At 35.8% G+C, this 17,536-nt stretch overlaps 1 protein-coding gene across 1 annotated transcript in view; it reads right to left on the reverse strand.

Annotated features, from left to right (window-relative positions):
- Positions 1-2,079: 2,079 nt before the first annotated feature.
- LOC104410651 (centlein-like) overlaps positions 2,080-17,536 on the reverse strand; it is a gene marked incomplete at both ends in the record, with an annotated part of 78,335 nt that continues 62,878 nt past the window's right edge. The window contains 2 exons of the mRNA XM_010020887.1: positions 2,080-2,201; positions 7,295-7,420. Coding sequence (XP_010019189.1) covers positions 2,080-2,201; positions 7,295-7,420 — 248 coding nt within the window. The remainder of the gene's footprint in view (positions 2,202-7,294; positions 7,421-17,536) is intronic.

Here is a 17,536-nt window from a genome sequence, read left to right on the forward strand (position 1 = left end):
TAGAAATAAACTTTGCGAGAATGTAGTAACCTCATAAGGCCCCCATCATCTTCACAGTCACATATGTCAGTGGAAGTTGCATGTATACTAATAGGTGCATTAGGTCCCATCAGCTGCCGTCTTGATAACAGACTCTAATCTATGAAGAATCAAAAAGAATGGGGTCCTCCATCACTTATAGAGGATCAGAAGTGCCACATAAGCAGCTGATACTGAGCTCTTAACGCACCATTTACATTACACCAGCAGTATAAAGCTTTTTGAGGTACCAGAATTACAGTGTAAGGTGTATCCATTTACAGATGGCTCTTTTTTGTGTCTTGGCCACTTTTCTGTGTTTAATCACATTAAAAAGGAAAAGCAAACACCTTCTATTACGATGGCTTCATACAAGTCTATTCTGATGACAAAAATGATCAAACCGTGTAATTTGCAGCTTGTCTTAATTATATACAAAAAACTCTGCTAAATGAATACAGATTTAGTATTACACCTTCCCCACCATCTACTTTTCCCAAGTACATTTCTGTCTCCCTTTCCCTTCCCCCTCCCTTGTTTTTTAACTATCAGAACCAGAACACTCAGTGCTTCACTGTATATCAAATTGGATTGATTCAAGTTTTGCTACTGTCTTTATCTAGCCTGAATTTTTTTATCTGTGGACTATGAATGCCTACTTAGCTTTAGACACGGAATTAAATAATTTCATTCAAAAAGTGACTATCATCCAGTAGGTTTCAGTCATTCCTGGCTTGCACTGAATTTAAAACTGTGCACTAGAAGATAAAAACATCCATGTCTTTCCTAAATAAACAATACCTTTTCATTCTAATTTAAACAAATTCAATTATTGTTTATGCTTTGATATTCTAAAAAACGTTCCTGTGCTACCAATGCCTGTAGCACATTTGTACCTTGCCATTATTTTCATTCACTCTTGGTTTTTATTTCTTAAAAGAAAAACCATTCTTAGGTAAATTCCATAGTATTACAAAGCAATGCAAATCTACTCAGATAGGGCAAAGCATTATTTATATATGAGGGACAGTTTATCATTCTGTCACTCTGGATACTGAACAGTTCCCAGTTTTGCAGCAATTTCTGTGACTGTCTTTTTGTTCAGACAGAGTTACAAATGTGTGTCAAGATTAGTCAGTATTGCTTTAATTACAAAAAGAATTATCTGTAGTAAAATACATGTGTGTTTATTAAACTGTAGGTGCACAATAAAGTCTTACTAAAGCCACCAGGATGCAAGGATCTGCTCAAATTACTTTCCTGAAACAGGCCCTGAAAAACCATATCTCAGCGGTGTCTGATAACTGATGTGATAGAAAATGTCTTCATATACCTCCAAACGTGTCTGTTTACCAAAAATTCTCACTCTCTGTTAAGGACTTCAAAAATTCTGCATAAAATTTTCTGTATAGAATTATATAAATAAAATACTCTCTATTTAAATTTTAATGTGTTAGGGTCTTTCCATTAATAAAGATATATTACTGCAATATTTTTGTAGAATGATCAGAAATAATTGATTTTATAAACATTTAACAGATGAAAATACCCTGCTTTTCATGCACATGCTCTTTTTTTCCCTATTAAGAAAGGGATTTTAGGATTAGCTTCAGTTAATGTTTGAATCACTAAATGCTAGAGAGACTGTTATTTCTGTATTTTTAACAAACAAAATTATTTATAAAAACTATTTGAAACAGAAGGAGAAATTGATCTATTATAGAAAATTAAAAACATACACTGTCAACAAATTAATCAACTGGGGAATTAGATGAGCATAAATAAGCAGCCCTAACAGACCTTTGCCCAGTACTCAGGCTCACAATGAGATCCTAAATAAAATAAGTCAAGGTGTCAGCTCAATATATTTTACTCTTGGTTTCAACTGCAATTTTTCTCATATAGGGTATGCCATGTATTCTGCTTGAACAAAGAATAAAGTCTTGATCACTACACAGCAGCATCTCCCTTCAAATCAAATTCTCTTTTGAACACCTATATAATACTTTTGTTCAGATTTCTTGTGTAACGGAAATGTTTTTAAAGAACTACATAACTTACCTGCTATCACACTCTTCCCACTGCTTTAATTGTTCTTTTAGTGCTCTGTAGTTGGCCTGCAACATCTGCAGCCTCTCTCTGCGTTTTTCATGGGCTGCTCTTAGCTCATCAGTTTCTTGAGTCTGTATAGCAACAAAAAAAACCCAAAATTACAGTTGGGCAAAATGTAAGAGACTGTCACACAGAAACGAAAGTTCTGCTTAAGTAACTAGTAAACAGAAATCTAAACAAAAAGATCAGGAGTAATAATACTGGAGGTCAAATTTTTCTTATTGTTAGTGTGGGAAATTTTTGCTTATTTGGCAAAATCTACTTTTTTTCATGATGTTGAGAAATTTTTAAAAATTTACTACTAAAATACCAGTTTTCAAATTATGAATGCATTGCCCCAACACACTGAAAAAGGATTTTTTTCTTTTTCTTCTTCATGGAAAACTAATCTACATATTTTATGGAAAACACTGGCCACAACCGAAGTTGACATCAAAACCCCCTAAATTAAATAGCTTCAGGATTTCCTCATACATGGATTTATTTCTGTAAATATATACAAATCTTCAGCACCCAGACTTTGTCCTTTTGTTTTTACAGGAAAAAAAGTAAGATATACCTTGATTTATATTACAAGATAACATAATGCAAGTTTAAAAGAAGATTTTCCTAAGTGACCATACTGTGCTCTGAACAAAACTAAGAACAGGACATCCCGCAGAAAGTTAGATGCTGACATACAGAAGTAAAGAATTCACCAAACATCATCCTGCAGTAAAATTTGTCCTCAGTGCTTCATTTCTGGTTCAATGGGAGCTCTGCTTGCAGAGCAGAACTCAGAACATGTTCCTTAATTTCTAAGTAAATCACAATACTTTATTTGCATGTATTTACTGGTTATATGCAAGGAGGGCATTTCCACATTAGTCAATAAATAAGATACATCAATATTCAGAGCTGCAAGTAATAAAACTTAAATCCCACTGTAAAAACATGGCAAGGGTTTCTACAGTAGTGGTGACTAAAAAGTACCTAGACTAAGCTTGGCTTCTAAACTATAGCCTAGCTTTCATGACGTAGAAGCAAAGCTGAAAGATACCAGTTAAAATTTCAGATGCTACTACATATAACATTCCAGATGGTTTCTGGAAGTGAATCAGGCAACAGAAAAAGCAGATTTAGGAATAGAAGCAGGTACCAAAGTGACTTTACTATTAAATACTTTCCCATAGCGGTGGTGCTACTTTCCCCCCACCCCCTCTTGAAACGAACTCTAACCCAGATATATTTATTAAATTGGAATTGCTTAAAAAGTACTTCTGTCTGCTTTTAAGTGGCCATATAAATACTACATTGATATTAATAACAATCACACAAACAGCAAGATAAATTTATGACAAAGGACAGAGTGACCATTACCAAGTGACTCATTTGTTTGAGGCTACAACAGGAAATTCTTCTAAGAATCCAATTACAGACGTTGTGTTTTCAGGAGAAGTTAACGAAATTATTGTTCTGAGATTGTTCGATCTTGCAAGCGAAAACTGATCAAGTCTGGTGAGGTACTGGAAAATAATGTCTTCAGCATAAAACCTCAGTAGTTTATTAGTGTCAATGCCCCTTCAGAAATATAACCAAATGCAGAATTTGGCCTTTCCTGTTTATGAATCCACGTTTCATTATTGCTCACCTGTTTCATTACCCATTCTGTTACAGTCATTCTCTTCCCTTATCAGTTGCTATTTCTTGCAAAAATAGAAATTAGGCAATTAACTGCCCTAATGACTCTCTTTATTGAATTAAGAATTTCAGAACTTTAACTTTGCACTGTAATTTCCATAATCTGTTAATTCCATCTCTCTCTAATTGAATTACATTATATTTTTTAATAATTAATCTCTCTTGTATACAGTTTTCTGTATAGTGACAAAAATGAAACAAACCAACCATCTTTAGGAACGCTGGATCTCCGGGCTATTCCCCAGCTCTCCACTGCCATTTTTAGTACTTTCCATGCAGTATGAAAGACAAAAAGATAAAGTCTAATTGCAGAAGGAAGAAGCCAACTGCCGGTGAAAAGAAGTCATTTTGGTTTTTGCAGGTAGTTCAGACAAGCCAGAAGATTCTAATCACTATTTCAACATTTTGTTGAAATTGACCTGTAACAAATTGAACTAAAAAGGAGTTAAAGAATATACTGATTCAGTTCTTTGATTACTCTGTTTAGGCTGACAAGAAGTCAGGAATCTTACCATTACAAAAAAAAAAAAAAAAAAAAAAATAACACAAACCCAAAAAAACAATCCACAAGTAGTTACGTGGAAAAGACACAGTATTAATATATTTTCAGGATCTGAACACCATACATAGAATAGTACTATATATATAATATCTAAACTAAATATAACACCGTGTCATTGCTGACATGAACAAGAATTAAGGCTGCCCTAAAGACTGATATATTCTAGTTCTAATTCACTCCAGTATCTTAGGACTTCAAACAAAAAGGAGAAAACTTAAAGGGAAGATGTCCTATAGCTTTTGAAACCTTTCCAGTTACAGCCAGGCTGTAACACAGATCACAGTTCTAGAAACATAATATAGGAGAAGATATTTTGTATTAAATATCTAACTCTTGGCAACCAGACTTCTACTCGCTTCCTGAAGACCAACAGTAGATTGATGTACTATGCTTTGGACCATTCTAAGAACCAGTTTGATAATTTGTTATTCGAAATCCATGAAACACTCTCATTTATTTTGACATTCTCCTCCCTAAACAAGGGTGCAATCAGGCATGCTCTGTTCCTCTGTAGTATGTCCTGGAGTGCAGAAATGAAGCTGATTCTTTACCAAAACTATGGACACACTGAACTGATATGACTATATTAGCAAAAAGACAGGAAGAGCCAACTGTCCTTGGCCAGAAATGAGTCAGCTGAGGAGAACTCAGCACCTTGCCCTTTTCTGTTCCTTAGTAATACTGACTGGGGCATCAAATATTTATGTTCCTGAAAACCCCATAAATAACACTATTGGTTCGGGTTTGGGTTGTTTTTTTTTTTTTTTTTAATTACCTATTTTTCAGAGGACTGATAGACAAAGTCACAATTTCATCTTCAGGATATGCATGATCAGTATGCTTATTGATAGAACAAGCATTTTTATGAGCAAGTTTCAAGTAATCCTACAGTTAACACTCTGCTTGAGGAGGCAATACAATAACGCAAGTACCACTTTTGAAAGTGTTGATGCATACATTATTCTTTGTTGGAAGCACTGCCTGAGAGGAGGTTAATATAAAAAAAATCATACAATGCCAATAGTATTATTCTGATGTTAGTATTATGACAGATGAGTTCACTGTCATGCTGGCAATAGCCTTACTGAATCCTGAATGTAGTGCCACAACAGTATTTACTATGTTGCCCAGGCTTCTACAGCTTCTTTCCAATCAATTAAGGCGTTCTGCAAAAGAAACCAAGTAGGTTTCCTAAAGAAAATAAATGCAAGGAGTTCATATATTCAGTTTCAAGGGGCAATAGAAGACAGCCCTGAAAGACCTCACAGAGGTCTCTGTAACAGATATCCCACACCTGCAACATAACAAAGCTGCACAGATTCCTAAATTACCCTTTATGAAGAAAAAGAAGAAATTACAATGGCAGTATGGTGAGCAGTAAAAATTATGTTATGAGGTCATGCAGAGAGAATAATATATTATTATATTTTTTTTTATCTGCTTAGAAAATCGGTGTGCTACTCCCCTCTTTTCAGAAGAAAACACAGGGAAATGTGTAATTCTCTATCATTTAAGACAACAACCATACAACACTGATGTGTGACCTTTGCTGCCAAGGGCAGAACAGCTGTAGTCCAAAGCACCAGAATAACCTCTAGCATCAGCGTCTGGCAGGCCAAGTAAGAGTAACAAACAGGAGGCCTAACAAAGACCAGTTCTCAGGTACAGCTGGTAGGACATGCCTTACATTTCTCAACAGAAAGAAAAAACAAAAGTAACTTTTTGACTCCCAGGAACAAGGAGCAAGATGGACTGTTAAGACTGAATTTGAAGTTTCCTGTTCATACACTCTATGTGTGTTAAGACACCACCTCAAACTCTCTCAAGTACACAGGGGAGGAACTTTTGCATTTGTGCTGAAATACAATTCCCACTCACATTTTTTCTAAAACTGACTTATCACGTGAGTGTCCTTTTGCATGAGGCAGGAGCTCAGCACTAGTTTGTAGAGTCCCCAAGTTTTTTCACTTACCTAACATTTATCACTGCATGTTCAATATAGCCAGTTCTGCTATAGGCTACATATACTGAAAATACCTTTTAAATTCTGTAACTCTGAATAAACATGTGAAAGGCAGGGCAGGGCAGGGTAAGGGAGGGAAGGAGAAGGGAAGGAAAGGGGAAAGAAATGAGAAAGAAGGAGAGGGAAGGGAGGGGAGGAGACAAAGAGGAAGGGAGAGAAAGGGATAAGAAAGGAAGGGTACAGAGAGAGGAGGGAGGGGGAAGGGAGGAATTGTAAATATTTAAGACACTATGACTCAGGGTTTGAGTTTTGCATTCTGAGGTGCAATTTGAACAGATTATGCAAAAGGTACTATTTTTGACGTAAAAAACCAAACCAACAAAAATCTATAAAATGGGCACCAAAATGGGAAATTGTAATACATGCTCAATTAAGTTTTTCTACCAATGGTGAGGGTGGAGGGGTTGTTTGCGGGTGGTTTTTTTTTTACAGCATTTGTTAGAACAACGACTTCTGAGCCATGATTTCTAGGAGTACAAGGGGTACATCTGTGTCAACTAATTGGCTTCAGCATTTTAAGATACTGGCTGGTTTCACTGTACAAAAGAAAACCAAAAAATATTTGTAATTTCTGCTTCACTTTATTTCTATATGAATATATGAATTTCTCAAAGTATATATTCTCAGACACAAATTTTAAAATGTATTTAACAAGTATGTATTATTGATGACAGCTCAAATTAGACTTTCACAGGACTGCAGGAGTACCAACACAAAATTCCTAGCAGCAAAGGAAAAAGACAAAACTAATGAAGAGTGCTCTCTGATGCTAATACACTTACAGTCCATAATGATATGTGCATTTTGCATTTTTAAAATGTCTGTTTATTTTGGTATATCTTTATCTACGCAAGCTTATAGCTAGAGGGGTTTTTCTATTTTTATTTTTTAATGTTCACCTTTAGCTGTAGTGTCTTCTCTAAGTTTTCAATCTTCCTTTCAGCTATTTTAAGCTTCCTTCGCTCCTCTGACTCTCTAAAAGAGCTCTTTGGGGACAGAGACCCTGAACATTTCACAGGTGGTTCCTGGAGAATAAAACAAGGACATGGTTGAACTAGTTGGAACACCGGATTATGAAAGACATGCAGAATTAAAGAAGAAGTAATTTTGAATACTAATAATGAATTATAAAAAAAAAAAAAATCTGCATGGAATACCAGAGAAATAACAAGCAGAATTACCACAGCGCTACCACTAAAGGTTTCTCTGTGACTCGTTAATGAGAATATTCATTTACATTTACATTGTTTCTTTCAGAATAATGATGTCCCATTAGGGAAGACTAAAGGGTTATAGACTCAGAAATGCAAGAAACCTCATTACAAAGGAGGGGATAGAGGCTGGTCTAATTGCTCTATAAGGGTCCAAGGTTACACTTGATAGGACAACCAGAAACAAGAGGGAAAGGATTTTTTTCCCTTTGAAATAGTTTAACACACTGTGAAGTTGAAGGAACAATATGCTTGAGGAATATAAATACAACAGACAGTAGATCTTATACCATAATGACCATATGGTCATTAACTATAATGTGACTAACTAGAGACAAGAATATGTGTTTATATTATGTACAGCTTCATATAGCAATCTGGAAAAAGAATATGAGAAAGTAACACTTAAACTGGGCAGCTTTCTGTTCATTCTATGTCATATGTCCTTATGGCAAAGAAAGACTTCATCAAATTAGACTTTCTGATTTTCTGAATAACTTTGGTTAAGGACAGAGAAATATTAACACACACTTAATACCAACAGGGTAAAATGCTATTATGTAAATACATAAAATCAAACAAAAACTTAAGATCAATTGTGATTATTGTTGTTGCATGCTGCCCTTTTCACTGTAAATGATTTATACCAAAAGGAATTCAGGATAAAGTCTTCTTGAATAACATATATATTTCAACACTTTCACGATTCCACTCAATTAATTTCATCTTAAAGAAAATCTTGATTAGGAAGTGGAATTTTTTTCTTTGACCATTACCTTTCAGTATTAAATGTTTACAAGACACTGTATACCACATTTTCACTTCAAATGGTATCGGTTTCCACAAAGAAGAAATAGAACAAAATCATGAAATACCAGAAAATAATACCATCACATATTTAAGAATTTAAATATTGTCAAGGTGCTCTTGCTTCTGAAATGTGCCTGAATGAGATTTAAAAAATAAAAAACAAAACCCAAACAAAATCAAAAAAAGACAACACGAGCTTTTCCTCATCCCTCTCTCCTTCCCCCCCACCAAAAAACCAAAACAAACCAAGAATCTGGAAAGAATTTTAGGCCATTTAAAATCTGAACACCAAATGGACATATTTTGTATCCTGTCAGTCCCTTTATATAACAAAAGAAACTAGACGAAAGTTTTAATCAACACTTAAAACAGTATTCCCTAAGTTACGGTTTTATATTGTCTGTAACATTGTACTAAAAGTAGATCTCTATGAAATATTATTTCTTTACATTTTTTCTAATAATTCTCATAGATATACCCAAAGGTTTACAACAGTTAATAGGCACTGATAATGATAAAAACAAATTGATTTCTTTCAGGTCTGAAGCAGAACATCCGAAGACCAACATATCAAAATACATACTCATTTTCAAAGCCCCAGATTTCTTGAATAAAATCAAGATCTTACATAAAATTCCCATCTTCTACATTTCATAATCACTGCATACCCAGACTAATTTTTCCTAAAAATCCAGAATGCATTATTTTTCAATAAATGTTTCCTAGTTGTACTTCATGTTCGAATACAGAAGACTTGGAAAACACATTATTTCTCCAAAATCAGGAATAAAAGGTCAAAGCACTCCCTTTGTTGCCAAAGAGAAGGACAACAAAGGAAAAGAAGTGGACCAACCGGCACTAGACTGTTAAGAATGTAGAGACTCTACAGCAGAATGAAGAAAAGAGAAAAAAAAAAAATGCAGAAAAATGTAAAATTCATAGTCTTGCTGCTTTAATCGAACGTGATCAGATACAATGAGTACACAACAGTTTTTCTTTGAGAGTGTGTGTGAGTGCGTGTATACAAACACAGACCTTATATATAGCTACCTGGGATTGCACTGTGAATCTTTCTCACAAAGACAGGGAAAAAAAATAGAGAAACATTCTAACTATTCATTGACATGGAAATAATTCCCTGTGAGAACAGGTGGGATTGGTGATGTGCATTAAGAAACATTCCATTGTTTGAATGTGTGTTTCTGTTTAGTGAAAAGACTAGAGGCCTGTGGAGAGAAGGAGCTGTGTCTGGGCTTTACAGCTGCAGATAGGTAGTTCAAAGCCAATCTTTGCTAAGAAGGCAAACAGTTTAATTTTCCTACTAAGACGGAAGAGGCTGCATAGTAAAATACATTGTAATTTGATTGCCTGGGGCTGCTGCAAAACTCAATTTGGAGGATGGTATCCATAATACCCTTCTCACAACTGCAAAGTTTGCTGCTGCGAGGTTAAAGCATTTAATTTCTAATTCAGTCCTCAAATTCCACAGTAAATTTATACATACCTGTATTAAACATATACACAGATTTTAATATTTGGAGTCCAATTTTATGAGCAAAGAATGTTAATCCAAGTCAGTAAGAGGTAACAATAGAAGATTTTTCATCAAATGATCCTGAAGAATACTTACAAAACACTAAGACAAATTCCAGAAAACTAGAAATAAACAGCCTTTGTAATATTAAAAGATATGAAACTCTGAGATGGAACATTTAATGTAAAGAAGTAGCTAGTAAGTGGATGGGACATACATTAACTGTTAACAGAGTTACAAGAAGCAGAAAAAGAAAAGATGTTTCTGTCTAAATAACCTTCTTTTACCTATTTGCATCCATGAAAGACACCAACTGGAAATAGTTGTGTTCTTGCATTTCAACAGGTTTGTGTTGGATGGAGTCCCAAAAGAAGTTAAAAAAATAAAAATAAAAAAAAATGGGCAAACGAAGGAAGCTGGACCTCTTACTGAAGTCTTGGAGAACTCTTCTGCACACACAGATCAGATCAGGGTCTGCCAGGATATAGCACTGAAGGCAGTGGACAGAAATCTCAATGATTTTTAGCAGCTGAAGAAACAGAAACTTGGCTGAAGCTGGACCAGAGGTTGACAAGATTCAGGTGGGGTTTTTTGAAGAAGAAAAATGGGAAATTCTTGATTCACTATGTTTCAACAGGAACTTTATCAGTACTTCAAGTTAACTCACGACTTTTAATATCTTGACATTACAGACTTAGGAGAATGCTGTAGAATATATATCAATAAAAAGCAATTATAACTCCCACGCACTGAGAAAGCTTACCTATAAAAACCCAAGGGTTGAGTTACTGAATCAGCCAGCAGAGATATGGATGTCAGTTTAATTAGTTAACAGAAATCATACATAGGTCACAAAGTTACAAAGTTTAAGCTCCAAAAAGAGCTCTAGGAAGACTGTGCACATTTAACAAAGTTTTTAACCACCACATTATCAGACTCACAAAATAAGTTGTTTCTGTTACTCTGTATGACAGAAGGAAAGGAATTTGTATTTCTGCAATTCACAAAAAAACAACACTAGCCTATAAGATGTGTATATATATGTGTATAAATTGCATTCTGCAGAACCAAACATAGGTGGAAGCATACAGTCATGTGGACACACATCTCAATTTATCACACTAGTGACAAGTTTCTGTTTTGTCCCAGACTCTTCTTTTTGATAATTTTCCAGTTATTTATTCTTTAAAATTTTCATCTTTTTAGAGCAGAAAGTAATCAAATCAGTGTCATTCTGAGCAGAAGTGATTCCACGCTTACTTGTTCTATTTGTATCCTGGGAATGCACATAAGGGGGGGTGATGGGTTAACAAGACAGAGATTCTGTGAAGTCAAAAACACCAATGTAAAACAAGAATTGTATATTCAACATACTCTTCCAGTCAAATCATGTGCTAATAACTTTTGTCATGAATACTTTTGTCATAAAAGACTGAATAACAACGTAATAGGAAGATATTTCATTGCAAGGGAAAATCAGTAATGACAGCGTACTATGTTTTCTATTTTGTATGTGTATTTTGTGATCCTAAAGTGGGAATCTTTCTACAATTTTCCTTACTGTCTTGCCTAAATACAAAGGTATTGTAGTCTGCCAATTTAGCTCCCAGAAGTTTTAATAGAGGCTGCGTGCACACATGCAAAGGTGCACATATCAAACAACCCCAAGTTATTGAAAGAGAATGACTAGGATCTACGTATCAAAATGGGACAAGATTCTCTACAATAGGATTTAGAAGTTTGTATTTGGTTTTACTCAAGTGGGCGCAACTGCTTTACTCCTGACAGAGTGACCAATTCATGACAAACAAAGCACTCCCATTTACATTATTCTGAGGAAACAAGAAACGACATTGTGGTGGGTTAACCTTAGCAAAGGGCCAAAGACCCACTCAACTGCTCACTCACTCTCCTTTCTCACTAGAATGGGGAGAAATACATTGAAAAAGCTCAGGGGTTGAGAGAAAGAAATGGAGATTGCTTACCATTCACTGCCACAGTCAGACTTGACTAGGGGAAAATTAATTTAAATTATTGTAATTAGAATATATTTGGATAGTAAGAACTAAAGAAAATATTTAACCAACATGGTTTACACTGCCCTGGTTCCCAGGCTCAACTTCGCTCCTGGCTCCTCAAACTTCCTGCTGAGCAGTGCAGATGGATGGATAACAGGAGCTTGCAGTCAATCCGTAACAGCTTCTCTTGGCCATTCTTTCCTCTTCACTCTTTCTGCCTGCTCCAGTGTGGGGCCTCTCCACAGGCGGGAGTTCTTCAGGACAAACCTGCTCCAGAGCAGGTCCTCTATGGGCCACAGTTCCTGTCAGAAGAACCTCTTCCAGCATAGACTCCTCTCCCATGGTGTGGTTTCTGTGAGTGAATATCCATCCGCTCTGGTGTGGGCTCCTCCACAAGCTATAGTGTGAAGATCTGCTCCATGCTGGTTCTCTCTATGGCCTGCAATGAAATACCTGTTCCAGTACTTGGAGCTCCTTCTCTTTCTCCTCCTTCTCTGACCTTGGTGTTTGGAGGGCTGTTTCTTCACTCTATGCTGCATGTATAGCATTTTGTCCTTCCTTAAATACGTTTTCACTGCATGCTCCTAAACAAATGTTCTAAAATTCATCTTCTCCACAAAATAGCATAGAATGCAGGATATTGAGAAAGAACAAGCCATACAATTTTGAAAGGAATTGTGACAAAATACCAAATGTGGGAAAACCAAGAGATTGATAAGGAAGGAGAACATGATGGTCCACCCTTGTAGACTATACCACCACAGAAGCATGTTCCTATTTGTAACCTAGATACAGAAATCTATTCCAAGTTTCCAATATTCTATACAATCACAATTAAAAAAAAAATATTTAGATGAGAAAGATGCTGAACACACTAAAACCATCATGACTTCGGCTAATTTAATAGATCAATTAAAGCCACAGAAGCATTAGCTATGGCTTACAGCTGTTACTGTTATGTGGTGCCTAAATTTAACAGCAAGTCCAGTCCTTTGCTGAGTAATAAACAGTTGAAAGTATAAACTTCAAAAGGACACTGTTGTCATTCTTCATAGAAAAAAATACATCATACTTTAAAAATCAAGAATTTGAAAAAAACCCCACCTTTTTCATTTATAAAATCACAATAATCATTCATATTTTCCCCTTTTTCCTTCCAGAGAAAGAAGTTCATTCTGATAAACACCACAAGATATCTGATAAATATTAATTTTAACAAATCTACGAAGAATTTATCATTCAAATATTTCATTTAATTAAGAATCCCTTATTCAGTATTTAATAAGGTAAAACCTTGTACTCCCAACAGCTATTTTAACAAGCCTTTGGCAGATAACACAAGAACCATTCAAACAAGCTTTCAGAATTATAAGCAGCATCAACAGATATTAAAATTATTATCTGGACCCTTGAGCAAAAATGTTTGGCTTTACCAGACTGACTTAGACACAAATACACAAGACAATAACACTACCCCACCTCACGCTTTTTTTCAGTCGTTATATTGTTGCTTTCCAGAGTTTCTGTAGCGTACATACTATGCTCTGCTGATTTGCTTTTTCAATTTTTCCTGTGAAAGCTCTATTTCAGATTTTTGCATTGTAATAAGACACTCTAGTTCACTTGAAGGCTGTTGAAATATGTAGAAAATTACAGTACAGGTATATTACATTACGAACAAAAAAATCAGAAGCATACCAAACTATGACACGAATCTGAGTGGTGAAGTTGACATGCCCAAGAGATGGGATACCATCCAGAGGGACCTGGACAGGCTTGAAACGTGGGCCCATGCAAACCCCATGAGGTTTCACAAGGCCACATGCAAGGTCCTGAACCTGGGCTGGGGCTGGATGATGAAGGGATTGAGAGTACCCCTGAGGAGAAGGACTGTGGGGGCACTAGTGGATGAAAGATTGGACATGAGCAGGCAGTGTGCGCTCGCAGCCCAGAAGGCCAATTGTATCTTCTGCTGCACCCAAAGAAGTGTTGTCAGCAGGTCAAAGGAGGTGGTTCTGCCCCTCTGCTCTGCCCTGGTGAGACTCCCCCCCAGAGTACTGCGTTCAGCTCTGGAGTCTTCAGTACAGGAAAGACATGGACCTGATGAAGCAGGTCTAGAGGTAGAGCTACGAAAATGATCAGAGGGATAGAACACCTCTCCTGTGAGAAAAGGCTGAGAAAGCTGAGGTTGTTCAACCTGCAGAAGACTCCACAGAGACCTTATTGCTGCCTTAGAATACTTCAGGGAGCTTATAAGAAAGATGGGAGAGACTTTTTAGTGGGGCCTGTACAACAGGAAGAGTGGTAATGGTTTTAAACTAAAAGAGGGGAGATTCAGGCTGTTTCTAAGGAACAAATTTTCACAGTGAGAGTGGTACAATACTGGCACAGTTTGTCCAAAGAGGTGGTGGATGCACCATCTCTGGGGACATTCAAGGCCAGGCTGGATGTGGTTCTGGGCAACCTGATCTAGTTGGAGATGTCCCTGCTCATTGCAGGGGGGTTGGACTAGATGACCTTTGAAAGTCCCTTCCAACCCAAACTATTCTATGATTGATTCTATGATTCAGATAAAACTGCCTAGACAAACAGAACATTACCAATATTACACGAACATGTGAGAGATATAAATAATTCTGCTTTTGTAAATGACTCATGAATCCATAATGAAAACCAGGCCCCAAAGTGCTAACTGATATTTTCACACCACCACCAGCACCGCATTTTCCAAGTCCAAAAATAGTCTTAACAATGGTTGTTTCATACAGATGTTTCTTCTGAAGCAACTTATTCTACTGTGGTATTTTGAAGCTCACATGCTGTCAAAATTTCTTGAAAAAGTTTTTTTACTTCCTAGACTGTTTCTGGTAAATTTCAAGTTGGTAAGTATCACTAACCCATCAAACATCGGGAATAAAGCCCATTTAACTGCATATTCTGCCAATGAAGACATTCTTAGTTAAACCTACCTCAGAAAAGTACCTCTTTATGTAAATCTACAACTGGTCTCCAATACGTCCATAAACTCAGACATGTGGTCAAACTGAAGACTTACAGAAAAAATAAACTGTGATTCTAGATCACAGTGTTACTCAAAGCTCAAGTTACTCATTTCATGATGCCACTGAATTCAAGGGCCCTTCCCAGCTGTCAATCCATTCACAGCAATCCCTTGGTACAATAAAACACTGCCACACACTGCTCACCATGGCTCTGTTACAAAACCTGTTCAGACCAAAACACAATTTCATTGGTAACAGCTACCTTTAAGTCATATCCCCAATGTCCAATAGAGAACTCGTGTGTACACATGACCAAGAATGGTCAAATTACCTTGGCTTGATAAATTACTCCTTTTAGTTGAGTTTTCATTAACTACCTGTGATCATACCCCACTGCACTACAACCACAAGGCAAAAACTATGTTAGCTTAACATAAGTAACAGCAATATGCCTGTTGTGGCAGTCTGTGGCAATCAATGAAGTGAAATGCTTTACTGCAAACCTGCTTTAAGGCTGGGGACAGACAACAACAGCAACCTTGCAACAGCTATGCCAGATGAAGATAATATAATTCCCAGATGGTCAATGCATACAGGCAGCTGGAGGTTAGCACCAAACACTACTGCTGAAAGAAAAGATGGCGTAAATCCCCTCCCAAATTGACGCATAATAAAAGGGAAGGTTAGCTTAAAAAGTCAATGCAAGTGGCTTGATCTGACCCAGATGACCTTGCATTGCACTGATTAGGACAAACTCACAAAAGCCCTATTGCCAACAGTGCTCTAACAGCAATGACAAGCTAGGAAACAGTAAAGTCTTTAGGCAACAAAGCTTGATTCAGAAGACAACCTTATTGAGACTGACCAGAAGTTTTATTTTACACATACTTTCCTTAATTAGCAAAGTTCTGACAACCTGACTTGCTTGCAACTGTTTTGAGCATATTCTTAAGACAAATACTCATTTTAGTAGAGAAAAAAGAATTTGGTACAACTATCACTTGTTCCTACTATCTCAGTAACTGTTATGACCCAAGTAAAACAAATCAGGTACACTGACAAAAATCAGAAATGGCAGCGTAAAAAAGGTTAAGCAAACAAATAAAATCTCCAAATTGATGCCAATCAAGAAATGAGACCATCCAAAGTTCATTAAAATCAAGCAAGCAAACACTCTACTAAGCTCAGTATTTGACAGAAACACATTAGTGGGCATAGCCATTTTATTTCTTTCTATGCAGAACATGAAGTTTTTCATGAAGCATACTATAAACTCATACTTTTCATAAATAAATCCCAAATTAGAAATACCAAGCATTTATTTCAGAAAAAGTGCATCTCCTCACACAGTAAACAAGCACAGGAATGTTGTCAAACAGTAAATGTTGCCCATGCTTTTGCTGACTGTTCCTTAAATAATTTCCATTGCTCATTTTGCATAATTTAGGCCATATGTAGTTGCAAACAGATGTCATTTACACCTATGATCAGCAGAAGGCCAGTTTACAACTGAAAAAAAAAAATTCTACACAGAGGAATAAAAAAGGAAAATAGAAAAATGAGTAGAAAAGATATGTATTGAAAAGAACGTTTAAAAGAAAACTGGGTTTCTTCTTCATTAACCAAAACGTTAGCACTATATAAAAAAGAAAAAAAAATACAACAAAACCTAGAATACAGAAATAGTGCCAGTTGATAAAGGAAATGTAATTATACTTAAGTTATATAACCATTTTTTTTACTTGAACTTTATTTTTTTTAAGAAAGAAATATACCTACTAACTTGTCCTATTTACTGATTCCTTAGCTGTTTGTAAAAAGAATTCTATGTGTACATAAACTGTACAATTACACTAGTAACTGAAAAAAAGAAAAGCTTCAATCTGTTACAATCATTTTAATTCTTATTACTGTTACTTTAAAAAGTCTACAAATGTTAAGTGTTCATAGAATTATAGAATCTTTTATCTTGAAAAAGACCTTTGAGATCGAGTCCAACTGTCGTTACTGACTTTTAAACCATGAGAATTACACAAATTTAGTTAATTATTAGCTTCTTACTGTATCATTACTTTTTCTTCTTTCAAAAAATGAAATCAGAGTATTTTGAAATGTAAATCCATTTAAGAGTGATATAACATATCAAACCCTTGCTACTCTATGCCCATGAAGTTCTGCTCCTGAATTTAATAGGGCAAATATATGAATAGTATTCTTCACTTCTTTTTCCTCCCCCTACTATTTTCTTCTCCCAAAAGAGATCTCTCAAAATTACCATGCCATGATACTTACTTCAAATTAAAATACTGTAAATACACAGTTTCTAATAAAACTCCTGTAATGGTCTTACAGCAATGTGCATACCCACACATACTTCTTGGAAAACTAAATCCAGCAAAACTAGTTTTAGATCTTAATGTTTACCTCCAAAATGCCTATGTTTTTACCACCATTATATTCAGCAGATCCCTGCTACCAATACAGACCTTGCTATATAATCTGGGCCTATGATTTCCTCAAAACCTGCTCAATTTTTTAAGTACGTGTGTGAGGTTTACTCAGATTC

This window comes from Nestor notabilis, unplaced genomic scaffold (assembly GCF_000696875.1).
Source record: "Nestor notabilis isolate BGI_N333 unplaced genomic scaffold, ASM69687v1 scaffold3268, whole genome shotgun sequence".
NCBI classification, from domain to species: domain Eukaryota; kingdom Metazoa; phylum Chordata; class Aves; order Psittaciformes; family Psittacidae; genus Nestor; species Nestor notabilis.